This window comes from Trachurus trachurus (assembly GCF_905171665.1).
Source record: "Trachurus trachurus genome assembly, chromosome: 13".
NCBI lineage: Eukaryota > Metazoa > Chordata > Actinopteri > Carangiformes > Carangidae > Trachurus > Trachurus trachurus.
The window spans coordinates 26,466,128-26,493,549 of NC_139892.1; the positions used below are offsets into that span (position 1 = coordinate 26,466,128).

Consider the following 27,422-nt stretch of genomic DNA (forward strand, 5'->3'; position numbering starts at 1 on the left):
GTGACATCAATGACAGGTTTTGGACTCAGTCTTGGTGTGCGAGCAGCAACAGTACCGAGAATATCTGTTATCCAACCTGCCTCCACCTCCTTACAGGCCACAGCCAACAGGAACGACCTTGCTTCTTCTTGTGAAATCGGGGAGCGGAAAATAAAGAATTCACTGTACTTCTCTTTAAGACTGCTGGATTTGAGTATCTTCTGGACCGTAGATATTTACAATATAAAACCCTTCAAGCCTGCAGTCTACTCTGTTAGGCACAATAAATAGGCCCCTGTGGTATTAAGGTTCAGAGTGACGGACGACTCAGATCAATTCTGATGTCTGAGCGCAGGTTATGCACCAGCATAATCTATATTAATCCACAAATAATTTAGGTCTCAAATATATACTAAATCTAGTAAACACCTACTACATAATTTTAATATACATTTGTAATGTATGTACAAGAAATCAGAGAGTGTATTACCATTTTACAGCCTGATTGAGAAGGATTCTCAAAGCACAGATCTGTCCACTCGACGTGCGTTTGAAAGAATCTGATCCAGTTTTCTCTGTGAGCTCATTTCTGCTGCCTTAATTTTTGCTTCCATGCTGTAAACACTATTTACAGTCTTACAAAACACACTACAAGACCTGATTTTACAAGGCGTATGACGACATTATGTACATTCAGGCAATAACAAAGTGAGTTATTATGTAACATCATCCGAGGATCCCTTGAGAAGTCTCTCACTTTACATCATGTCAGTCCATGAACCCATGAGCTAGATTACCTTCATAATTTGTCCGTAGTGGTAATCAATTATCCCTACACTGTACATACAAAAAGTTTGATTGTGCAGACACAGTAAACAGCATGGTATGTGTTTGTGCACTGGTACAGATTGTGCTGCTGATGATGAGATGGAGTTGGCAGTGTCACTCGCAGACAAAACCGCTGAATAGTATTTCTAACCTTGGTGAGTAAACCAGAGGAGGTGTGTTTCAGTTTGGCTCTTACGTTAAGGCAAAAAATGTTTGGCACTTAGTTTGTACAGAATATGTGAGATTTCAAAAATAATCTGATTTCATCTTCTTCAGTTTGGGGGCTCTAATGGCGCTGCGTCCTCAGCAGATTGTGACCAGTCTCAGTCTGCTGAAGTATTTGTGAGACACAAATGTCCGAGGACATCTCAGGTGATGTTGGAATAAGGATTAAACCTCCCATGATACATTTTTGTTTGTCTTAGATGAGTTCAGATTCTGTCTTCTGCCAGACAGCAACAGCGACAGGTCAGATGAACAGGCCTTTTTATTTAATTATTTTTTGTCGTACTACAGTTTCTACCCTGACACCCAGCTGTGTGTGGTGGTCTTCACACCATGGGGGAAACCTTGTTGGGTCACCATTGGCTCAAAGTTGAAGTCCAGTGAGTCCCCGTCCATCAGAGTGTCATGGAGGACCGTCTCCATGTCAAACTCAAACTTCTCGATGGACATGTCGTCCAAGTCGCTTGGCAGCTTCTCTGGGTGTGAGGGTGGTGCCAGGCTGGGTCGACCGTATCCATTGGTGTTGACTGGGCAGAAGCCGGCGGGCATGCCTCCTCCGCTGAGGTGGCCGGAGAGGCCGTAAGGCATCTGCATAGGGCTTTTGGCTGTAGGCAAACGTATGGAGCCCCCACCGTGGCTCAGGGACATGAGCAAGCGGCCATTCATGGCGGGTGACGTAGCCGGGGCTTGGCTGTGCACATTGTGGGGGTGAGTGTGAGAGAGACTGTGCAGGTGACCGTTTCCTCCTGCCATGAGTTTGGCTGCATGCTGACTGCTGTTGTAAGGTGGCAGCATGCAGCCTCCACTGGACTGAGACACCACAGTGTCCACCGACGGCATGAGCTCGCCGTGCTGGTCTGTATCAGACGTCAGCAGTTCCTTCAGGAGCCCCGCTGGGCAGCTGTACGGGCCCATGCTGGGCCCAAAGCCGGGCTTACTCTCTGGCAGTGTCTGCAGCGGCATGGATGACAGGGTGTTCATTCCTGCTTGACCATACACACACTTGCGATACTCCTGCTGAGGCTGCGTGACCATACTGGGGGAGCTGTAAGTGGGGTACCCGGGGCTCGGCTGCATCATGGGAGATGGGGAGGACTGGGAGGAGCCTGGGGTTGTTGCCCCGCCTCCGACTTGAGAATTGTTGGGTGAGAGCAAGTTCAGGTTGTCCAGAAGGTTCTCCATAACATTCTCAGAACTGTGTCCCAGAGAGCCCGTCATCTCTGTGAGGCTGGGCAGCGTGGCTGTCATTTTGGCCCCAGGGGCTCCTGGGTAGCCCATATGCACATCTGCCTCTCCGAGATCATCCTCAGGCATGAAGGGAGAGAGGCGGCCGCTCAGAGTGCTCGCATTGGAGCTGGTCCGAGGCCTGAAGCTGCTCCACGCATCAAAGTCATCGTTGCTGTGGGAGTTGGGACTGCCAGGCCACTTGGAGTAGGAGCCGGGGCTGTCTGCACCTCCGTCAGGGCCGCCCTGCAGGGACAGCTGTGGGGAGACAGTGTAACACATGCTTTAGGCTGAATTTACTGGGGGAAAAAAGCACAGGACTGGCAGACACTAAGAAAACCAAATTCCAAAATAGGCATGTCAAATAACTGTTCCATAATATGATTGTGGGAAGGGCTGTTCAGAAGATGTTTACAAGAGGGTTAAAAGATATAACTCATCATCAGTGTTGATTTGATTCCCAAACACAAAGAATCGTTTTAACAGTCTAGTAAGTTAATTGTATTAAGTTAGCAAAATATATAACCTGCTCTTTTACAGTGAGTGAATATTAACATTTACAAAAAGACCAAAATGACCCTGGGACACCCATTCCACACCTGTTTGTAAATGCTCTCATTTGAAAACACAAGTGGAGAGAAAGTGGAGATGAAGTTAAATCACACAAGGACAAATTACTTTTATTTGTTTACCTTTTTCTTAGCTGCTCTCCCTCTGCTCTTGGTGAACTTGCTGTTGTTGTCCATGGAGGCCGCCCTGCGTCGCGGGGACTTGCCGCTTTTCCCACCCTCTGGGTTTAACATCCACCACGAGCTCTTGCCCGTCCCCTCATTCTGGACGCGGATAAAGCGGCTGTGCAGCGACAGGTTGTGTCTGATGGAGTTCTGAAGAAGAGGGGGTGGGGGGGAGAGAAAGAGGAACGATGGGTGAGGATCTGACAATTGGGAGAGATTTGTACTTGCCCTTTTCCCTGAACACCTCAGATCTGCTCCAGCAACAAAGTGCAAATCCCCCTGTACAGGTGGCTCTCTTTTAGAAAACACACACCGGGCTTGACAGCTGACTAACACAGGAGAAAGGGGAGATTTTAAGTTCACTCAACAATCTAATGCCATTAGCTATTCAAAGGAACACATGTGCACAAACACACACGCACAATAGGTGACAATAAGTTTACTCCATGAGCAATACATCCTGAACAGAGCAGGGATTAAACTGCAGACACTCTTATCTCCAAACATACTGTACAAGTGGGCCTTTATTTCCTTTACAAAAACAGAGGGGCCCATTGTAAAACACCATTGTACCAACACTCACATTCCACCTGACTACGTGTCTTGTCTAAACCAGCACAGAATCAAAGGGAGGAAACAGACTAATCTTTCCTCCTTACAGACACATTAATTCTGCACTCTAACGTCGCTTGGTGACACATCCAGGTGGAAAAACTCATTTTTGTCAAGAAGCTAATGAAGCATCATTAAAACATGGCAAACAAAACAGCGAGAATATTGGGCTAAATGTCTGCTGAGCAAACCGCAGAAAGCGAGACACTGTTTCTGTCCTGCTTAACTGTAGGACTGCTACTGTGCCGGGACGCAGCATTTCAGGGCTCATCTGCTTTTTCAGCCTGTTAGAACTTTTTCGGACGGACCAAACAAGTGACCATCTACAATCAGAGGGTGATTTACACTCTGTGCTCTGATGGCTTGGCTTGTTTTGTGTCCGCACCATAACATGAAGTAATGAGCCTTGGCCAGACATTACTGTGCATGCGTAAAGCTTGTTGTTTTGGAAAAAAAAAGGCTGGAACTCCCGGCACACACACACATACACACACACACACACACACACATGCAGAGCTTAGCGTGCATAGTGGCTAACGTCATCAAGCCCGTTCCTGCTGTGAGTCACTGCTTCACATCTGGTTCACAGTCTGCCCTCTGCTCTGCCTTCACCTCTGCTTCTCCTCATCTCTAACATCTCCACTCTGAAATCTCTCCCAACTCCAACCAACAACACAATTATTTTCATTGTCGATTAATTTCCCACCTAAGTACTTCAATGGTTTGTTTAGTCTCTGAAATTTTCCATTGCTCACGGCGATGTCTTCAAATGGCTTGTTTTGCCCAACGATCCAGAAATGAATTACAATGATATAAAACAGAGGAAATGAGCTAATTCTTGAATTTCAAAAGTTGGTTTGGAGGGAAGGGGATTTCAAAACTAAAGCCATAAGAAGCTGAAATGTAAAGACTCTGACCTTTTAGGGGGCGAACTGAATACATTTTCCATAATGCAACTTGACATTGTCTTCCATTAGAACCACATTTGTTGAGCTGAACTGGGGATAACCCTGATGATGTCCCTTTGACATCATCGGGGTGATTTTGTCAAACTTTAAGAACCTCCCTCCTGACCTGATTGTTACACTGCTGTTTTTTAACAGGTCATTGACTTCCCTATGTTAAACTGGTGAATGCCCTTTCCATGAATCGACAACAGTGTCAGTTTATGACAATCAGCTGAGGGACGAATTTACTAATCTAAATGACCTTCCACTGCAGCCACACAGGCCGACTTAGTTTTTATGTCTATCATTTCGTAAGTATCTTTTTTTCTTCTTCTCCTTCTACCTCTCTCTGTATCTGCTTTTTCTTCCCTGCATGTGTTTCCTCTCCTCGCTGGAGGACCTCAGGCTCCAGGGCACGTGAGGACCCTACTGAACACTGGGCCCTTAACAAATGAACAAAATTACCTCTTGGTCAAATGACCCGACTGTCTCAGCCAATAATCTCAGTCTAGTTTGCATGATCTGAGGGACGTGACCGTCCTTCCCTGATTACCCTAGCAAATGCCCCCCCCCCCCCCCCCCCCCAACCCACAACGCCCTCCATCTCCCACCCCACACTTCCCAACCCTACTACTCCTTACTGCACATCGGTAGCTATGACAAAAGGCGAGGAGTAAAGTCTGGTCATGAGCCTCTCTTTCCCATGACCACTAAGAGTGCTGGTAATTTCAGCTGTGCTGCAACAAGGAATGACTGCAATGTGAGCGCAGACGCCGGGATGTCCTGTTACAGCCCTATATCATTCTGATGACAGAAAGGACTGAGACAAACTTCACTTTAGGCGCTCTGGTTTCTATTTTGGCTTACGTAACAGTCAGTACTCCGGGTGCTCAAATTCAAAAAGTCTTGATGCAAGAAAGGGAGTACAAGAGAAGGGTCATTAAAACTGTTCTGATGGGAAATACCAGAACTCAATGTGCTGTGTGGGGAGTGTGGCTGAGGGTGACTGGTAGGACCGATGGAAAAGCCTCTCTCACTGTGTGTGTGTTGAGTGTGTGTGTGCCAGTTTATGTTTTCAGAGGCATGGCAGTACGACAAACAGCAGCAGTGCAGTATACGTACAGTAGTGTTGATTTTGTTGGTCACTCCGCTGCAGCCAATGATATTGTGGTTTGAAAACACACACGAGTGAGGGGATGAACACACAGTCACTTATGCAAGACACATACACGCATGCATGCATGGTATAGTTTTTACAAATGAAGTTGAATTCGGCCACCGTACGTGAAAACAGTTTATCTCTGGCTGCGCTACACGAGAATCTCAACATTCCAGCTAATCACCGTGTGCAAAGTTCAATTGTAATCACAGCCAACTTGTTAGTATCTCTTAGGAAACAGTAAAGGCAGGATTCCCAGCCAAAACAGTCATCACAATCAACATTCCTCAGCAAGGTTACAAAACCTACGATTTCACAGCGCTGAACTCTGCTGATAACTGCTGCTGGAGGACACTCGTATCTCGTGTTGTATAAAAATATGACACAAAACCAGAATGCAACAACTCACAGTTCTTGACAGAGTGGCCTGCACTCAAAATCACACTAACAACACTAGATGTTGTTTACAATGAATGAATAGCTAAAGTGAATGAAAACCTTTTTTTTTCTTTTTTTTTTGCACAGAGGAATGTGATCATAACAAGTGGCGTGACAGCAGGCAGTAACCTGACATTACTGTTTTCTGTGAAGCTCATGTAGCCAGAGATAATAAAGACAGAGAGAGAGAGAGAGAGACTTCTCTCTACTCTGCCCGGGCCCACCACGAGGAGCACCACCTCCGTTCTCTGAGTCAACAGAACAGAGCGGCGCTGGCAAAACACGAGGAAGTGACCACATGAAAGCGGACAGTGACAGGAAACAGAGCTGACTTCCTGCCTCACAGGAAACACGGCGGTCGTGAGGCAGAGAAAAAGGCATGGAATGCGAAGCCGCAGCATCGTCAGCCAAGTGGACACCGCAAATTTAGCTTTGCCCCCCCCCCTCTCCTTCAACAACAACCCCCCCTCCCCACCACCCCTCACCCTTCATTGCCAGAGAGTTTATGTTTAGCTACAGGCTCTAATCCCTGATGTCACACCATATCTATTAAATGAAAGTAATGTTCACTTGTGTCGTGTGACTGCTGAAATTCAATTACATGACTGGATACGTCATGACTCAACAAGTGGCCACAGTATGTGTGTCTGGGTGGCGTGTGCAATGCATGTGTGTGTGTGTGTGCGTGCATGCGTGTGTGTGTGCAAAATGTGTTTTGAGTGTAGGCCGTTTAAGGCATAGAGAAAGAGGGGTTGTGTGTGTGTGTGTGTGTGTGTGTGTGTGTGTGTGTGTGTGTGTGTGTGTGTGTGTGTGTGTGTGTGTGTGTGTGTGTGTGTGTGTGTGTGTGTGTGTGTGTGTGTGTGTGACAGAGTGGGCATGGATCAGTAAAGAACACACTGTGCTGGTTTAAACTCCCTCACTGGCAGCACTACTGAAAGGCCACAGTGTTCGCTACATCACCCTCTCCTTTTCCTCCAAGTACCTGCAGAGAACTAGCGAACGGAGCATCAGACAGATGCTGGCACAATGACCGAGGTGCTGACGCGCTCATAGCTGCATAAATGTCAACTGATCAAATGAAAAAAAAATCCCCAGAAGAGTGCAACACCACCTACATGCAGGGCTGCTTTGAATCAAGTGAAGCCACAAGAGAAACCTCAGCTTGCATAGGCCACATAGCACATACGTATACAGTCTGCAGCAATGCTCCCTCCTGACAGACTGAAAGCGTGCAGCAGGTACAAACTCACACGCTATCAGCTCTCTGAGCAGTTTCACATGCACTTATCAGAGATATGGAACTGATGGAGGTGAAAAAATGTGGTTTCCCTGCACTATTTCCACTGAACACATGAGAAAAACGGTGCTGTCCTGAACAGGCTGTTTCACCTTTCATTATCTACAGTTTAGCCTTAACTGCAGGTGTGTGCTTGTGCACTGTACTGTAAGTGGCTATTTTCTATGTCACGTCTGCGGCTGGGACTAGGTAGAGTATGTTGCACAGCTTCTCTAAGTGCAAAAGTAAGTAGCCCTAAAGCTGTAGCTTGGTCATGTCTGAAGCTTTGTGCTGAGTCCGGCTGAGTTAAAGCAGTGTGGTTAAGACAGAAAACGTGTAAACCTGTTATTAGGCTAACACCAGCTCAGCAGGTCTGCCTGCTCAACAACAGCATGAGGCTGAGCGCACAGCACCAGGTGAGATGGCGGGGCACAGAGTGATGGGGAACCACCACTCATGAAATTATGAAAAGATTCACTCACTGACGGTTTTTCCCCCTCAGCTTCAGGTTCACTTAAGTGAGAGGCCAGAAACTGATTCCTTTAGATTATGAAAGCGGGTTTGCTGAAGGTGGTGTGTTGGGGTGAAGTGGCCATATTAATAACATCTAGAGATAGGGAAAGAGTAACACAGACATGAGCAAGAAGGACGGTTATTTTTCTTTTCTTCCTTGCAGGATGATATGAGAAATGTGTCTGCAGTCGAGGACCAGCTCAGAAAGAGCTGACATCACATGTCTGCTCAGATAATCTCATGTGATCACGCTTTTATTAGACAGCTTCTGATTTACATCTCAACTTGGAAAATTTGAGAGTGCATTTATTCAGGGAAAAGACAAAACGCTGGCTTCTCTTGTTAAATAAAAGAATAGATAAAATAGATTACACAGCCACAGGCCAGTAAGGGGGATTTTTGACGGCTTCTTTGATGAGGGAGGATTCTGATTTATTTGTGCATCAACTTTAAAGACGATGATAAAGATGTAATTGATTGAATTGTCAGTGTCTGCACCAAAATTTTACTTTAGATTATCTGTCATGGGATATTTAGATTTTAGTGGAACAGTTGTAGGGTTACTTTATCTAAATATCTACGAATATGGTGTTTATCTTTAGGGTGATAGATTTTGTAATGATTTTCATTCGAAACATACAGAATATCAAAGAAACTGTTTCAGACCAGACGTATTGATCCTTTTGCATACACACACATGTGCACGCTATCTCTTTGTTGCTTAAACACACACACACAGATATCAAGCATCACACCGTCACATTGCCAAATTCACAGAGCAGTCTGAACAGCCTGTGATGACTTCATGCATTTGCAGTTTGATAGGTTATCATCACCAACAATATTGAACTGACCAGTGATAATCACTGGCCTATTTACTAAAGTCAATACAACAATGATCATAAAAAGGCAGTGGACATTAAAAAAAAGAAAAAAGAAAAGAAAAGCAGGGCACCTGCCTGAGGCCTTTTTTTATTATTTACACCCTCGGTTTCATTAAAGCGGTCCGGAGAAAAGGAAATGATTGTTGTCATTAATGTTGCGTAGCAGCGAGCAACACAGCACAGCGCCTCAGGTTGGTCTGGTCAGGGCAGCATAAACGAGTCACTGTTAGCGGCGATATAAAAAGAAATCTGTTGTACCACAATTTCTGTGTTTAAAAAAAAGTCTCAGTTTAAAAATGGAAACTGACCCTAGGATATCGTTTAAGCCATAAATAGGTTGTTTCTGCCCCCTCCCCTCTACCCCCCCCTTCCCTCTAACTTGTCTTCTATTCCTCTCTTGTCCTTTTCATTCGCTCCTCAGGGAGATCATGCACGTACACTACTGGCCACAGCTGATCGCACACTCGTGTTGCAGCAGAAAAGGTCCCTTTCTCACCCGCTGACGTCAACTTCCAATAATTGAATTTGGCAACGAGAAGGGAGAGAGGAGGCCCCGGACACAGAGCACTCAGTGTGTAGCTCCTTAAATTCACTTTGGAGTCCTATATAAGCCCCAGTAGTGGTCTATGACTTCCAGGAAAGTACCTCTTTAAAATGGTCATTGTCAGATGCTGAGTTATATGACCATTGAAAAGGCAGAAAACGCAAGTCATGCAGAAGCAAATCTGTCTGCAAATGTATTTACTGACGGCCTCTTGGCAGGATCTCCTTTTCACAATCCTCTGCAAGGAATCTGAGTGCAACCAAATGCCCCCCCACCCCCCGAACACACACACACACACACAGCTGAGCTTGGAAGCCTGAGCGGATGGTGATTGGTTAAGCTGAAGATTGATCGGTCTCACAGACGCTGCAGGCAAATGATAAATAGTCAGTGAGAGGTTTTGTGCACACTGTGAGAAGCAGCAAAGCCACTGACACTCCAGGATCTTTCATCGCCATATGATAGTGTGAGACGGGTGGCGGAGTGGAGGGGCTATTAGCAGAACTTCCTGCTGCATTGTATCCGCACAGGAAAAGCTGGCCGGTCCTGATACTGATCCCACTGATGCCTCTGGTTTCTATGCAAAACACTGCAAAAATGAGGCTCTGGCAGGTGCTACGTAAGGGACTTGCTGAAGAAAACAGTAAGTTCAAGAGCCACCACTTCCTAATCAAAACTGTGTAGTCTGACTGGGCAAAACAAGAGGAAAAGGGAAAGAGGGGGCCCTTGTCCAGGTAGGGCTTTTCCAGCAGGATTACAATGGCAGATAAAGCCCTTACTGTACATCTTAGCTTTGCCCTCATAATGGATCCAAACAAACAGAACTCGGTGAGAGAATAATAAATCATCTTCTCCTTCCCTTCGGTTTGGTCGTGTCTCACACTTGGACTCCTCAGGCTGTCCTTGAAAAGTTTAAACTCAGTTAAGCTGGAAAAAATGCAGAAATCAAATAGGCTTTTACTTCATAACAATAGCCAAGCAGTCAATTTGCATTTGCATTGAGCTTCTCTTCTGTGGTGTTATTCAAGAAATGTTATACTGTTGATGTTCTGATAGGTATGCAGTGATAGGATCAGTGATTCAGCTTTGACTCTTAGAAAAACATTACCAAGCAAAGACTTTTATCTTTGTGCGACATTTTAAACTCTTTTCAACTCTTTCAAGTATTTTGAGTGGAAAGCAAGCACATGTTAATTTAAAATAACTTACACACTGCACTATTGATTTTTTTTTTACCACACTGACCTTACCTGAGCTGGAGGGCTCATATAGTACTGCATAGTGATTCACATCGCATTTAGTATTTTATTCTGACTACACACATGTTGTTTATGGTAACTGTTACACATATTTCTAAAATAATGTCCCAGCAGCATGTGAGCAGCAGCAATCAGAGCTTGGTGTTTACATGCTGAGCTCTCTCTTGTGCTCGCTTATTTCCTGACTCAGACTTAAGCAGCACGTAGCTCATGTGTACAGACAGGGCCCGGGTTGTGCTGGCAAAGCTTACCATGCTAAAATATGTGCATGTGTTGCTATGTGCAACACAATGTGAGTCTGTAAATGCACAGAGCTGTGTCTGTGGAGCGGGGATATTTTTCGCCTCTGATCAGCAGAGCGGCTGGGCTGGGCTGCTGCCTGCTCTGCCTGGATAAAGATGCAGTGTGTGGACCACTGCTGGGTGCCTGTGTGGCGGCCTGCGTCCACAGGCCTGACCCACCACGGGAAGGAGGGTGGGGGTGGGAGTATGTGTGTGTTTGTGTGTTTTTGTGTGTTACCCCAGTTCAACCTAGCAAACACAGGGATATCCCCAAGCTGTTTTATGGCTGGATGTCGATTCCAACAATAAATTTGGTCACAGAGATGAGAGGATTTCTCACTGGGTTTCATCTCTCAGTGTTGTTTTATTACATTGAAACTGCACTGAGATATATATACACATAATCTTTAAACTGTCTGGATGAAAAAAGCTATACGGCAATAATGTTTTTAATGAGGGGAAAATGGTCAACACAATACATGAGTCCTTGTTCAGCAGTGGGATGTGTGGATGAGATCAGGAGGAAAACAGCCACAAAGTGTTTGAATGCTGTCTCCTCTAACAAGTGCAATCCACACCAAACTGCACTGATTCCTCTTCACCACCAAAATCTGTCCATATGCTGATGATAAGACTATATACAATTCCTTATTCATTTACATCTATTACTGTAAGGTGTCATCATGAAATCTTGTACCTTTACATCTGAACCCGTCCAACTAGAATCTTTAATTTGTTCAGTAAGTTTAGGCCCAGGGGTGAAAGTAAGCCGGTACAGTCCGGTATTGCGTACCACTAAAAGATTCAGAGGCGGTAGGCCTACTCAGTACCAGGAAGATCATGAGAGAGAGGCTGCCTGCACTCTGGGTCAGAAAATAGATCAATAGCAATATGCAGTCTTGAAAACTGCTTTGTCTGTTAAAAACTCCTTTTAACTTATTCCGAATTGTTTCTGAACTGTCCGTTGTGTTTTAGTCCATGCTGTACGGAGCTTGGCCAGGAATCTCCCTCTCTTCCTCAAGGCTCTTGCCCTGCTTCTCTCCCCCTCCTCTCAGAGATAACCCGGTGATTTCCTCTGCATTCAGCCTTTGAAACGTGTAGGCTACCACACGTTTAACGTTCGTTGCAAAATGTTCCAATTAAAATCAGTAGGAGAGTAAGCAGTTGTGTTTTGTGTTATTTTGTTCAATTTTAACGACACAGTTAAGCTCGGAAAATTAACTGCTTATGAGCGAACGACTGGACAGTTCACTCAGCAGTACGTGAGTGTGCATGCGTGTCTACTTCCTAAGCACAGCGGTTGCTATGGGGATCGGTGCGTTTGATTTAATGCACTGGGACATTTCCACAACTGGTCCGCAGACGTCAAGAAACGCCGATTGCGCCGGGACAGGACGACAATCAATTACACCAACGAAATTCAGACAGTGTCAAAGTAGTAGTCTTAGTAAATGTTTTTATTTGTTTGGATTTTAACTTTGCTATTTTAAAATTCATGAAGTGAGAGAGAGATAAAGGTTTTGGTAATAGTACCGGCAAGAATTTAAAACTACTTTCACCCCTGTTTAGGCCCTACCCCTTTTGTCCGAGGGGATGAAAATGCTTTAGCAACATAAGATATACTGTGCAATTCTGACACTCATGGCTTACTACTAAACATTTCACACAATTTGACATTTTTGTCCTTAATCTTTGCCTTTAACTTTATTTTCCTCCAAAGATCGGCTAACATTATACCATTCATTGCCATACAAAACCATCATTTTTGGTTGAAAGAAATAATGTTATCTCCTTTCAAATTCCATCTAAAGATATATATATAAAAAAAAAAAACCTAGAAGAAATGACAAGTTGTCTGTGCTGAGGAGTAAAGGTGGAATAACCTGACTTGTATCTGTGTTACCTTTTTAACAATGCTGGATACCCTACTGAATGAGGCTGTGGAGGTACAACTTCTTAAGCGAACTGATTGGCTGGAAAGTCAGATAACAATTTTTTGGTTGGGTTTTGGTTACTGTCCCAAACCTATTGCAAGGTTGATAACATTTTCCACTTGAATTTACACGCAAGAGGGTCAGTGTCATGGGCCATAATTCCACCTTTAGAAAAGATAAATGAGTTCTTCTTTTTCTGTCATTACTGAACAGGAGAGGGAGTGGCTTACAGGACACAATAAGGTCATTCCTGGACTCACAACGCCTCTGCCCTCTTCTCTTTATATAACAAGGTCATTGTTGGACTCACAATATTCACTTCTGGTGTCTGTTCCTGTTAGGGATATTCTTTGTTTAAAAAAGGAAAGAAAAAAATGAAAGTCTAATAACTGTAGTACTGCCTCTCTTTTCCTCCATTGGTGTGTCTTGTCTGTCTAAGAGCCATATCACTGTAGTGTTGTATCGGCTTTCTTAATGAAAAACTTACTTTAAAACTTTAAAGGGACTATGTTTTCTTGGTCATCACATGTGTTTTTTTCCTGGCAGGTGGTGGTGATTGTCTCTTTACAACAGTTTCAGCCATTGTTGTCTTTATAATACAATCGGGTTAGAATACTCTCTCTGAGCAAGACTACACCTTCAGGACAGATTGGAGACTGCATTGAGTTGCTATCGGAAAATGACGACTGGGGCTAGCTGGTGAGCATGATAATTTCAGGAGAAGAAAAGTCATGATATAGACAAGCGCTAATACTGGCATTGCCTTCCACCACCACTGAAGACTGTGCTTGGCAAGCAGACAATCAGTTTGATGCTGGACTCGCAATGTTTCTTCTAGCCTATAGTAAGTTAACAGCTGCTAATGTAGTAACAGAAAAACTGACAAATAGTTACTTTAAAATGCACTGGAGAAAAAAAAAACATTGACGGAGTGTGATTTACAAATAGTCACAAATAGCCAATTATTTTCCGAGCATAAGAAAGATATCTCATCACAGAAGCAGTGTGGAACGCCATTTTGCTGTCCTTCCTTTGTGCCGGTAATTTACTTGTATTGTTCAAGAGTAAGAGTGCCAGTAATTGGCAACAAGTGTCTTTGGATGAAGAATTATAATAATGAAGGAAAAGTATTTGGTTTTAAATGTTTTGTCCCTGATGCTTTAACTCTCGAAAGATATTTATAATGTCTATAAAGCAGTCTGTAAATCTGGCTGCAATGTACTTACCTGTTTACTGGAACTGGTAAAATTAGCATGACTCATTTTCTGCCATTAAAAAAAATGTTCTCAGAGGAAAAACAACAAAAGAAAACTGCTGGGACCATTACAGTCCTTTTTATCACAAAGTGTTTTTTTCATGGGCTCATTATGAAAAGGAAATAACAGTGACACATCATAGAAAAAATAAATATTTGCGAAGCTACCTTAAGGTGTGCTTCTTTCAAGTGGGCAAGTAAACTACATGCTGACTCTGCTCTGATTGTGAGGGTTGCATCTTCACGTGTTTTGAAATGAAAAACAAACATAACATGACAAATGCTGGATTTTAATGAGACCCTGGGTCCAATGAGATTTTACCTGTATAAATAAAGTCTTTCTTTAATTATCACTAAAGTTGTTGCTATTTGACCTTATTGCTATTACACTGGTGCTAATGGAAGAAACACATTCAATGGTCTGTGTTGTTGCTTCAGCTGAAAGTCACGGACAGCTACAGTACTATGTGTTATTCTACTGCCTGAAAAGCTAAAAAAAAGCACAGATCGGTATGTATGTTTGACAATAAAAATGGTGCTCAACATTCAACAATGAATAAACATGTGTTACAGTGAGAGCTCACATTTTTGAGATGAACAGTAGACAGCAAGTGTGACATTAACCCAGGGCACCAAGACCTGGACTTGGCATCCAGAATCAGAGGGGCCATTATCAAGCTGGCAGCCGCACAGGTCAGGACAGGAGGTGCACATGAGTAAACCAAAGCCTCAGTCACTCCAGCATTTACTTTGGCTCTATTAGCTGATTGTGAGTGAACCACAGAGCGATCACCTCCATATCTCTATATGGGTAGCACGGTGATTTGAATTATCCCATAAAGGGAGCGATCGGCAATATTAACAATTCTGAGTGGAGCTAAGAGGAAAAAGTAAAAAATTAAAAAAAATAAAAAAAATGAAGGAAATGCTGGAAGAGGAAGAAGCCACTGAATCCAGCGTCACACTGTGTTACTTCCTCACCAGATGATTTCTGCATTCATTTTCTGCAGCATTAAATTAATAAGGTTGAGATCACGGTGCTACTAGAAAAAATGTCTATAGCTATAGAGAAATGACAGAGTTGCATCTGCAGATGATTAAACCCAATAGTATTTGAGCTCCAATATTAGCACAGAATAGAATATATGGGTTTTATAGATGCACAGACAATTCAATTATACTCACATGGTTAGATAAGCAGAATAAAACTGTCTTTAAAGCAGAAGTAAGCGGAATATTTGTGTTAATATAAGTCTTAAATAGTTATATCTTCCGACGGCAATCACTTACATAGAGTGTTTGGTCCGAAACACAGGTCTGTCAGTCACTCTGCTCTGCTGTAAGCCGAGGAGAAAGCTTCTTGTATACTTCCTTGTATCCTACAAGCTTTATCCAATGAGGAGAGAGAACGGCATGAAGGGCTGTGTGTGCAGCCAAGGGATGCGTGTGAATGTGGTGACGTAGGGACGAGGACAAATAGATCCATGACTAGGGCGGGGACTGCTAACTCCATCGGCTGACATTGAAGTTAGCCAAAACGACCGGATCGCTTACTTCTGCTTTAATATGACACTGAATTCTTTACCTCCTGACACAAAATCTGGTGTTGTGAAAAGAAAAAGAATCCTTTTATTTCTTTGTAGTGCATCACACAAAACTACTGCACTCAGTTGTGTTTTGTCAATCCTCGTCAATTGCGTCGATCAGGATGCGAATGACGAATCATGAGGAGAAAAATTTGTGCACATGTGGCTACATGTCTAAGTTGCCTGACAGGCACTACAGCGTTTCCTAGAACCTGAATGGGGAGCCACACTGGAAACTAAAGACGCCACCCTCAGCCTGTGAACTACCTCTACACACTACAAGTGTGTTTACAGCTAGCATTAATACTCCCCAGGAAAAATCTCAAATGTTAATCCCAGATATCAGTGGTGAGAAAAACAATAACATCCCACACTTGCTCTGGAAAATTGCAAACAGAAATGTATGTTGGACTCAAAATCAGTTTCATTCCATGCGGTGTGAGCGAGTAGAGGATGATGTCAAGCTGAAACCCAACTGCCGGTAACCTCTCCCCTCTGCGGGGTGTTCCTTTTATAAACACCATGCCAGCCAAGCGCCTCGCTATACAACACAGACAATAATGCCACAATATTGCAACACCAACGCAAACCTAACGTGAACACTCCTGAGGGTGCCTTGGTTATGCTGTTATGCACTTTGACCTCAAAACAAACTATTAGTTGCTGTGGCAACAGAAGCGGGAAACCGGCCGTCTGACGCACAGTCATAACAGCACTTCTGATTAAAGTGCTCATTTAAATTTCCACCCATGCCAGCCAGCTGTAGAGCTCCCAGTGAGTGTTCATATATGTGATAGAGGGCCTGAATGCATGTGTGATTGTGTGATAATGCCAGGCCAGTCTGACAGGCACCGTGCATAATCGCTTTAGGGCGGGAGTTGCACAACAATGTGGGTCTGGGTAATGCCTGTGGTTTGGGGCCCTCAGCAGCGAGCGGTCCCGTAAAAAAGTGCTGCTCTGCTCACTCCCTGTGTGCAGCCACTACACACAAAAACACAGAAACACACACACTATGAGAAATTGATGGGACACCACATTTTTTCAAGTGCGAAGAAGCGCTGAGGGTTTTCACTTCTCACTTGCATGGTGAAATAATTTTAAATCTGTACAGTAGTTCCTCTTCTCACACCATACAACAATGCAGAGGTCTTCCTGTTAACCCCACAGAGGATTTTTTCCAATTTTCTGACTGATGAGAAGTTGCGATAGCAGGAACAGCCGCTGTGTATTCTGTGAGACAAACCACCATGCCCGGGCAAACCCACTGCCAAAACAGACGATCACATGCTCTCATCCCACTACTACCAAACCCGCACTGAGAAAAACAAAACAGTCTGACTCATCCCAAATGACTGTTTACCTGACCATGGAGCTGGATGTCAACTCTATCTTTTCGACTCTAGCGTAAAGCAACCTGCGTGGGCACCTCTCCTCTGTCCTGCTGAAAGATACTCTCTGCCGGTATCTTTTTTTTTTTGTATCACTTACACTCTGTGCAGTTACTGAAGGCTAAGCTGATCCGTCCTCTGGTCAACAGCCAGAAAAAAAAGGACTGACAAAACAAAACTCTGGCAGGAGTGCTGCAGGGTTGTGTGATGCCAGTGTCTGAGGTGGGTTGGAAACACCCGTGTACACATTTGACATGATTTGTTTGACTTCACTAAATGAAAGGGGCACTTCACAGGGATTTTCCTGGGTCCTTTCCAGTACGATACAGGCGCTTTAAGTGTAAAGCTATCAGCTGTAGCACTAACAGAGGTTAAAAATATCACTTCTAATACTGTGAGTTCAGCTCCTCAGCTCAGGAAACTCACAGTTTCAAAAGATCATGCTCTCATCTACTATGTTTAACTTAATCTTTATCTGGTTTGGGAAACTAGTTTTATTTTAACAGCTGTCAACAGTAAACAGTTGTATTTTAAATTTGGTTTCAAACAGCTGCATTCGTTGAGCTTTGAAAGGTTTTTTAAAGCAAAAAGCAATGCAGGAAAACATTCAAATAACAACAAGAATATTGTAGATAAAGAAAATGATTAAATAATTGGAAAGAAACCTTTTAATGATTTTATAATGAAACATTTTCTTTTGCTTCGCTGCAATTCAGTTTATACCTGTTATTCATAACAAAACATTTCTATAAATTATATAAAGATGTTTCTTACAGACTAGTACACCCAAACAGGTGCAGGATAAAACTTGATCAAGTCTACATGTTTTTGAGACATTTCAGTGGGAAAATGGCCTGTAGAGCAATGACCCAACAAAATACAGACTTTTTTTTGGAAGATCTGTAAACTGTGAAGTCTCTTGGACAACCAGACACACTGGCAAAGTAGACAGACACACATCTTCAGAGTGGTATGTGTCTCACAGTGTCTGTCATAGCCCGATGGCTTCATCCCACAGCATTCTGGACATGCTGTTAAAAGGTTTACTGCGATTTACTGCGAACTATGACCCAGACAGCAGCAGCACATGGGATACTCATTTGATGTGACTTCATTGCTACAGAATGGCTGGATCCATAAATAATGTGCCACACACAGACGAAAACATTAAAACGCCATTTGATATCCCTGCTGTGCCACACTGACCTGCTTTCCTGTCACTTTTTTTATTTTTTATTTCAGTCCGTTGAGGTTGGAGTCAGGGATTAATTACTCAGATGTTTTTCTTTTTTGGTAGAGGGAATAGGAGACTGACAACAACACAGAGTACCGATGGTGAGGCTGGGAGGAAAACAAATAGGGAGCAGAACATGATGAAAACATGAGGTTGTGAAATAATCTGTGGGGCTACCAGTTTTACACTGTTGCTCAATCTAATCAGTGTGACTGTGAATGGTTACATCACTTTGAAAAATGACAATATTTTCCACTCGAGTGCTTCAGATTTCACCCCAAGCTAAGCCAAAGGCACATAAACAAGACGATCTACTTGTAATAGTTATTCAACTGGATTTGTTTTTGATCATTTAGGTCATTTATGAAGCAGAATTTTCTGGTTCATCTCAAATGTGAGAGAGTTTGAACTTCAAAGGGCCTCTTTGGGGGTAGTATTTGCAGCTGATCAAGAGATTCAGCATCATCACTATGTTTATGATACAAGAGTTGATAATACCACTCTGAGCAGCACTACGTCCTCAAGACAGACTGCTACAGTGAGTTGCTAATGGAGAGTGGTCAGACAGGCCAGTGCTAGCTGGTTAGCATGCTCACAAAAACACCATGGCAGAAACAATAGTTAACATTGGCATTGCTTTCCACTTGGTAAATAAATCCTCTAGACTGCTGAGTGAACAGCTGTTGATGCTAATGTTAGCTATGCAGCAATATGATGATGTTGGCTATGTAACAATAGTATAATTTACAAATAGCTCCTTTAAAGTGGTCATATTCAGTTTTTTTTTAAACTTTAATTAAAACTTTTGTTTGACATATTAAGTACTTTTTTTTGACATATTAAGTCTTAGTAATAAATAAATGAACAATAAGTAAATTGGCATTGCAAATAATTGCTATTGTAGTCCTTGTATCAACTGGAGCGTCTAACACAGAACAGAACACAGACTAACAGGTAGTGTCAATCAATACTCATACAGCTGCTTTTTAACACCCATGGTGGTGCCAGCCATGATGATTCAGCACATCAAAGTGATATAAAAAGCAAAGAAGGGGGAAAAAAGCAGTTGTAAGGAGATACTGGATTAAAATCAGCTGAGGAGAAAGGAAAAGGCAGAATATCACGCCACAATAAAAAGATATAAAAGCCTGTGCTGGAATGTTCCCTGTGTCGGCCTGTCTGTCTGCCTGCCATCGTGTCTGTGCATCTGCCAGCAGCAGGGCTTTAATTATGAGGCCCAGGTTATGTGCGCTCACACACACACTTACACACACGCACACACAGGAGACTAGCGTCCCACATATCTCTAACACAGTGCCTCACAGTTCCGCTGACTAACCAGTGGCACCAGACTTTGGCCTGCGGCTCCCTGATTCCAGTAAATGTCTTGTTATGCAACTCCTAACAAGTGTCACCCAGTCTGAACTTAGAGCATTCTGGGACTCTGCTGTGCCCTCCCTCTCTCTTTCTCTTTATCTCTTAATTCTTCTCTGAAGACAGTGAGTGGTTAGCTCCTTGGGTTTTTGGGGAGGGGGGTGAAGGGTGGTCCAGTAACCCTTTAAAACACTAAGTGTGGCCTTCTTTGTGCAGAGGCAGAGAATCAGGAATGGGAGAGGCAGGCAGTGCGAGCAGGAAATGGGGAGGAGGGTGAGGAGAGCTCCTCCAGCTCTGTGCCTGAGAAACACAGCTGCCCCTCATGTCTTGGGGCAATGCCAAGGTTGGACTCCTCAACTGCCTCAGGGGTGTGTGGGTGTACATCTCTCTGTGTGTGTGTGTGTGTGTGTGTGTGTGTGTGTGTGTGTGTGCTGAACCAGTAGAGACAGGAGGACTGCTGTTCTATCCTGCTCAATGTCCTACTAGTGCACAGACTGAGTGATAAAAACAACCACCTTTGTGTTCACCCAGGGTTACAATCTTAGCTACTGTATTTTTGAAGCAATGCCCCTGGGGTTCATGGGAAGGGTTACTACTTTTGATAACCCACATCACATCCTTTACATCTCTGCATTATTCCCACCATCAATTATCAACCAATTACACATAAGGCAATTAGAATCACATTTACTGTAAAGAGGCTCATATTAGTACTATTTATCCTGTCAAATATGATTTATAAAACTACCAATTCACCGAATCTGAAAAAATCAAAATTTCATGGAACGCCTCTTTCAGGGATGATGAATCTGGTTAAGCTTAAACGCAGCAATGGAAATAAATGAAGCATTGAAAGTAAATGCATATTCCTACAGGTATAAACTGTCAGTCTGTCAAAGACAGGAAGTAGTATTGTGTCAAAATGCTGCTACTGTATAAGAATGGCGAAAACAACACAAATTACAGTATATGTCAGAAATACTGTTATCTAAACAAAAATCTGATAATACTGGATTGCATCTTGACAGCATGAAAATGTGATTTGTTTTTAACGATAAGTGTTTTGCTTCATAAGAGAAAATATGATGTTTAAAAATGCCACTCTTACATTGACTGCAGTTGTTCCCAGGAGAGCAGAATTTAAAATGTTTTCAAAAATTAAGTTTTTGAGATAAAAATTCTGATATACAGTATGGCAAACTTCATCAACCATGACTCTAAAATATTGTCAATTTTTTCAGGAAGACTGAAAATGTATTTAGTAAGAATTGGATGGTATATGTTCACAGTACTACATACTAGTAACGTTTTCATGCACTGTAGGCTCAATTTTTGATAAATCAAAAATCAGTGTGGATTGTTTGTGGATTACAGTCTGAAGATGCTCTCTAGCAAGTTTGGTGTCAATTGAGCAAAAAATTTGGGAGGAGATAGGTTCTAAAAGTTTTACAGGTACTGAAAAAAACAGAATGATGGGCTTCATAATTTGTAATGAGTTTAATTGGACAAAAGTTTCTGCAGTATTGGGGCGACATTTTGGTGAAAGTTGCAAAACTGTAGCATGTACTGTTGCTTTGGTAGGAATAAATTTAAACGCTTATTGTGCCCCCCTGCCCCAGGAATATTGACATGTCCTTGGAGTTGAGTAAATCTGGCATGGGGCCGGACATTTCTATTAAGTTTTTTTTCACCGATTATGCATGGGAAGTAGGATTTCCTCGGAAGAAGAGGAAGAAAGAAGAAGAACATTGAGGAAAACAATGGGGTACTGGCAGCTTAGGTTGCCCGGGCCCCTAATTACAAAGGAAGACGGACTGATTGGTCAGTGATTTATTTTACAGCAAGAGAATGAGCCGAAATGTTAGAAGTAAAGAACTGGATGGTGGAGGAGTCTCCTGATACCCTCACAGAGCTGGACAGAGGAGCAGATGAATGGGACAGAGGGTGAAAGTAAAGCTACATGCAAGTGCCACAGAGTCATAGGAACCTCTGCAACAGCGTTGGGACAAACTTACTGAGCAATATTTGATTTCTATTGCAGAAAGAAGCCACGTGTGTTCAGCTGCTGGATGAGTCCAAAATTTAGATTGAATTTAGTTCAACAAGAAAACTGCATAATTCCTTGGTTTTAAAATCTCCAATTGCTTTAATTCCAGAAACGCTGAGACATTGAATCATGTATATATAATAACAGCTGGGAAAAATAAAGCTTGAAACCAACTACCTGTCTGGAACTGCCAACAACATAAGAAATGGTAACGGTAATACTGTATGAGCAGTATTTTTGCGTCAGTTTAATAAAGGTTGATCAAGTTACTCAGCTACATGAGGGTTTATTTTGTTGAAATTTTTGTCCATGAAGAAATGTATTCCAATGACCACAGCTAGATGCAAAGCGAAACTTGGAGTTTTACAGATGGTTCACATACAGATGGACTTCCCGTAAAACTGTCACTGAAACTCAATTCAAACACAAACTGTTTATGACCATCACCTGTGAGGTCCGTTGGATCCATGATGTGGTTATGAAGTGAGATCAGAGATTTCAAGACGCACAGATTCCCGACACACTCACATCCTGACCTACTGCATGACCCATCTGAGCTTCTCCTCTCGGCGATACCTACACTGTTTACTCTACGACCAAGTGGGATTGGAGTCAATGGGTGCATTTACATGGTAATGACCCTCGTGTCACTTGCTGTACAATCTGCTCGGGCACAGTTTGTTTTGAGATCCATGGGAGTGTTTACCAGCGTAGGCCGAGGAATTTCAGGTCAAGAGAGCGCCATGTCCAGAGAAAACCTATGACCGAATTGATCTCCAGACTGACATCAAAGAGCGCCTGAGCCATCCAGCTCCACCGGCTGAAACCAAATATTTATCCTGTGGTGACGTACAAATAGTAGAGAAATACAAGAAAGAACAGATTTTTGGCAGTTCTGCAAGGGTGTGTGTGTGCACTGTATATATTATACTGTATTAATGCATGTGTGCAATTTGTGTCAGAGCTGCAACCTGAAACTATTTCACATTAGTAGAACAGGCATAGCAGAAATAGCTAACCAGAACTGCAGAAAGGTTTAGATACATAAGATACATAATTTGTGCCATCTGTTCCTCTTCCTGTTGGATAGCTCCTTGTGCCAGGGCCAGTGTTCAGTCCACTTGGAGAGCTTCTCCAAGCTGGTCCCACCTGGCACAACTGTCCTCAGAATTCACACTGTCGCAGACGGCCTGAGAAGTGTGGAGGCTGTCATGACTCAGTTTAGACACGACTGAATGTGGAGGATCAGCAGCGCTGTGAAACAAGCTCAGCCTTAAACAATTACAGAGCAGACAGTAAATAATCACAGATTAATAAAATCTTCATGACATGTGATGATGTGATGTGTTGAGCCAGTTCACTTTGGGAGAACCCCCAAATGCTCAGCAAGTTAAGTAACGCGGAGAAATGATCCTTGGTAATGAAAAAGTCAAATACATACAATGCTTCAAGGCTGAGCTGGTTGATTGGTGTTCCGAGTCCTATGGCACCAAAGAAGCCACTAGAAACTTCACCCTTCAGCACATCAGCCTAATACAGTATCTCTACAAACCACAGAACACATTCTCATTCTACGCATTGTATAATTTTCTCTTGAAGGCGCACTGGGTAAAGAGGGGGAGGTTGTTTAGTCTGGGGGCTTTTGTTTGAATGCCTAGAGTCATTTTCAGAAAGCCGCTGTCTTTGGAATAAAGTCTGCCGCACAATTTACATATTTTCATGTGTCCAATCAGTCATTTCACCTCAACAATGCAGTTCAAGATGAAAGGCCATACTTCTATACTATATGGCAAAAAACTGATTTGTTACTGAACAAATATTTGACCAAATTCTTAAACTCAATGAGTTAAATAATGACTGATTAATTACTGTCTGGACATATCCATTTTACATCAAAGGGGCCTTGAAGAAGAAACAGCACAAGAGAAAACACATGGCTGGACAGAAAATTACCATTTTACATTGTCATGTTTACCACAGAGGCATTCTCTCTGCGAATCGCCCCGGCTCACAAGAAAGCTCGCTCTGAAGAGACAATGTGTGATAGCCCCCCTGTGTGAAAGCGAGGGGAGCTCTATGAATAACTCCCCTCGCAGCAGTGAATGGCACTTTTCTTTCCCACAGTATTACTCAGCCTACACCCCCAACATGGCAGGGTAAGCAGTGAGGCCAGGCGGTGGCTGAGCGCCCCTCTCCAAGCCGCCAATCACACAGAAACTGTTAAACGGACGCAGCGATGGCGAGAAACTCCACTGTTGGTGTGTGGCACAAAGACACGCTCACATTCTTGGTCACTGCCACTCTGCTTCATGCTTTTCAAAATGTAAATGATCTACTAATGTATTTAATGATGCTGGAGACAATTAACTCACAGTGATCTGTCCTCACTGCACTCCAGTATACAATAACTTCCTAATTACAATGGTTGTACACCAGTGAGTGTCACCGAAAAAGTGTTGACCGCAGCTGTTTCACTGTCATCCAGGGGCTGGTATGACTGCTGACAATCATGTGGCCAAATGACAAGTCTCTCCTCTCTCTACAAAAATGTCTATTACGTCATTTTGAAGTAAAGCTGGTAATACAGAGAACTGTCCCACCTTCTTAAGTCAACACCAGTCCTGATTTCACGCTGTTGATTCTCCACAACCTCGGACTCCACACATCTAACCATCTGCATGTGTGTGTCTTCATGTGTCACCATACCACACACGACTGCCTTTACTTGAATATGTGTCAGCGTCCATAAACTTGTTAAAAATTAACCCAGGGTGTATTCAGTTTCTATTAACATTACATTAATTCATCCCCTTCGTTTTATTTAATGAATTAACAGGCAGTATTTCACATGATGCACTGTTCATTGGAAAACAACACCATTGCTCAATTCAAGATATAAGAACTCATCAGAGATTAAATTCTTATATAAGCAACACTATGTTGACACTTTAAAGAAGCACACTTGAAGTTTAAATCATCTACAGATCTTAATAAAGCCACAGGGCAGCATAGACCCTGAACCTTGAACAAATGAAGGGATGTTGCTTTACTTGGTCAAAGCTGCTCGGACAATATCACCACCTTAGCAACACATCTGCCCAGTACATGCTTTGTTTACACTGAAGGGGTTTTTCCACTCTCATATAATTTGACCGACAGGTCTACGTTTGACAGCTCAACATGAGTTTCATACTTTTTGTAAACACTGCAGTCAAATGAATGAGCAGGGCGTTGCTGAAAAATACATTTGTTCTTTTTGAAAGAAAGAAGGACAATTTTAAACATTGTGAACTCAATTATATGCCTCTGTAATTCTGAAATTCTCACTGGCATTTGTGACTGACAAGACTGTGTCATCTCTCAGCACATGACTCAAACGTGGGAGCCTGTTCTGACAAGGGGAAGACAAAAACACACACAACATCCCAGAACTGTTTTACATTTCATCAGCAACCCAGACAGCATAAAACAGAGGGAAGCCTTAATAAATCTCTCACTGTGTGACTGCAGGCTCAATATGATTTCCCACTGGGAGAGTAGACTGTCATCAATTTATTGTCAGACACCAGTGAAACTATGTGTCTCCAAAGGAAGGTTTACGCCCTTCCATAGTGTTCAGTGGGAGGGCCTGTCACACCACATCAGAGATTTTAAATCCCCTCTTGTGTAATGTTTTTGGACTGTTTCCAGGACACATGAAAGTTTCTGGTATCTCCTTTACAACACAGATGTCAAAAACAGCTTCAGCAACAGCACACTTGAACATGGAGAAGCGTGAATTTGTCTTAAAATCTACTATCCCTTTTAAAGAGAACAGCTGAGTATGTTTCAGTCATACTTGAAGCATTTGGTACATTGAGGAACGCAAGAAGGCGAATAGAAAAAAACCCTGTTGAGTCAGCAGACTCATATAAATCACATACTGCAGGGAGAAGTCAGATGACTGTCTAAGGTCACGGTTGCAACTGATCAGTTTACTGAATTGGCATGAACTGGATGGATGACAATGAAGGGAAACATAGTTTCACAAGACCATGAGCAAATGACAGACAACTCAGCAGTGACTTGACTCTTTGTGCATGTTCTTCTTGTCAGTGAAAAGTAGCGAAGGAATGCAAAGTGCAAATATTAGCTGTAGTCTGTGCAGGATATGTAAAGTACTAATGACAACAAAGAGGGAAGATGATCGATGATGGAGATAAGAGATAAATAAACAACACTGACCAAAAAGCATTATATAGTCTCGATAAAAAGGAGACTATTAAAGGTTGCAGACAACCAGAAACCCCTGGAGGGGTATTACAGTGATACCACAAGAGATTAAAAATATATCAGAAAGCACAATGAAGTCCCTGTGAACTCACTGTTGAGTACCACAGACACACCAAAACTCCTCACTGGAAAACTTTGTTCAAAAACTGGCCTGGCACAGACGACTGCTTAATCAGGCATAGGCAGCAGCTAGTCAGGTTGTGGATTCCCACCACACACACACACACACACACACACACACACACACACACACACACACACATACACACACACACGCTTAATCACACTGCATCTCCTGGATCTATGTGCCAAAATATTGAAAAAACAAACAAAAAACTAACTAACTAAAAACATACCTTCCAGCCTGCGGAGCTGTTGCTGTCTCCCTTGTCCTTGAAATATGGCACACTCTTCACCATCCAGTCATAAATCTGAGACAGAGTTAGTCGGTTCTCAGGAGAACTTTCGATAGCTTTGGTTATGAGGTCTGCATATGACATATTCCCCCATGCGTTTCGCCGGGAGGAGCTGCTCTTCCTTTGGGCAGCGGCGGCAGCTGCGGCCGCGGCCGCCGAGGGCGACGAACCGACCGGAGAGGAGAGCAGAGGCACCTGCTGCTGCTGCTGCTGCTGCTGCTGATGCGGGAGTTGCGGGTTTGGGTGCTGCTGCTGCTGCTGCTGCTGTTGCTGATGCTGATGTTGCTGCTGATGTTGCTGCTGCTGTGGAGGTTGCTGGTGGACACAGTTCTCCTGACACTGGAAATCAGAGCACAGGGTGACAGGTTTCTGCTCCGTGAAGTCCTCGGTCTCCTCCAGCAGGCTCAGGTTGTTGATGAACTCGGCGTTGCCGGCGGGCTCCTGCTTCACAGACGGCACCGGCGATGACGTGTTGGAGTCGCCCGGGTTGATAAACTCCGGCCGGGGCAAGGGCCAAGTGCAGGACCGGGGCCGCGGTAACGGCTCAAAATCCGGGTCGATTTCCACCAGGTGTGGCTGCTGGGCCGCTTCCGCCATGGTCGAGAGGTGACGGAGCCAAGTGTTACAATGTCATGTAAAAAGCGGCAAAAGAAAAATAATCTGTCGCGTCTCAAAAAAAAAAAAAAGTTGCAGCTTCGCCTTTGAAATGATGTCTCCGGGAGAGCTGACTGTCCGCCTGGGCGCAAACTCTACACTGACACTTACATCCCAAGCCGGTAAAAGTCTGAGTCAACGCTGATCATAACGATGTTTCTAAACAACGTGAAAAAAGAAAAGTTGTGTCAAGTGACCACACACTCGCACGCACACATACACTCACACACACGCACCGGAGCCACTGCTTTGTTGTTGTTGTTGTTGTTATCCAGTCGTAGTGATGTAGAGCCCGCGTCCCGTCCAGCCTGTTGACTCTCTGTGTTGTACAGCATGTGAGGACTTACTGGAAGTATCAT

The 27,422-nt window shown here is 43.4% G+C and overlaps 1 protein-coding gene across 1 annotated transcript; it reads right to left on the bottom strand.

Moving 5' to 3' along the window:
- Positions 1 to 1,275: 1,275 nt before the first annotated feature.
- Positions 1,276 to 27,379, bottom strand: foxo1a (forkhead box O1 a). The gene is made up of 4 exons (XM_083985178.1): positions 27,300 to 27,379; positions 26,350 to 27,222; positions 2,949 to 3,140; positions 1,276 to 2,514 (listed from the first exon to the last, which is right to left on the bottom strand). The coding sequence occupies exons 2-4, from the start codon at positions 27,004 to 27,006 to the stop codon at positions 1,327 to 1,329; spliced, it is 2,037 nt and encodes a 678-aa protein (XP_083841304.1). The 5' UTR covers positions 27,007 to 27,222; positions 27,300 to 27,379; the 3' UTR covers positions 1,276 to 1,326.
- Positions 27,380 to 27,422: the final 43 nt, after the last annotated feature.

Bases quoted from the DNA above. Each gene is read 5' to 3' on its own strand.
- foxo1a (XM_083985178.1), bottom strand. From the start codon at position 27,006: ATGGCGGAAGCGGCCCAGCAGCCACACCTGGTGGAAATCGACCCGGAT. The intron at 3,141-26,349 runs GTATGTTTTTAG...CCTCTTCTTCAG, and splicing joins ACAGCTCCGCAGGCTGGAAG to AACTCCATCAGACACAACCT. The intron at 2,515-2,948 runs GTAAACAAATAA...GTCTCCCCACAG, and splicing joins GGAGAGCAGCTAAGAAAAAG to CTGTCCCTGCAGGGCGGCCC.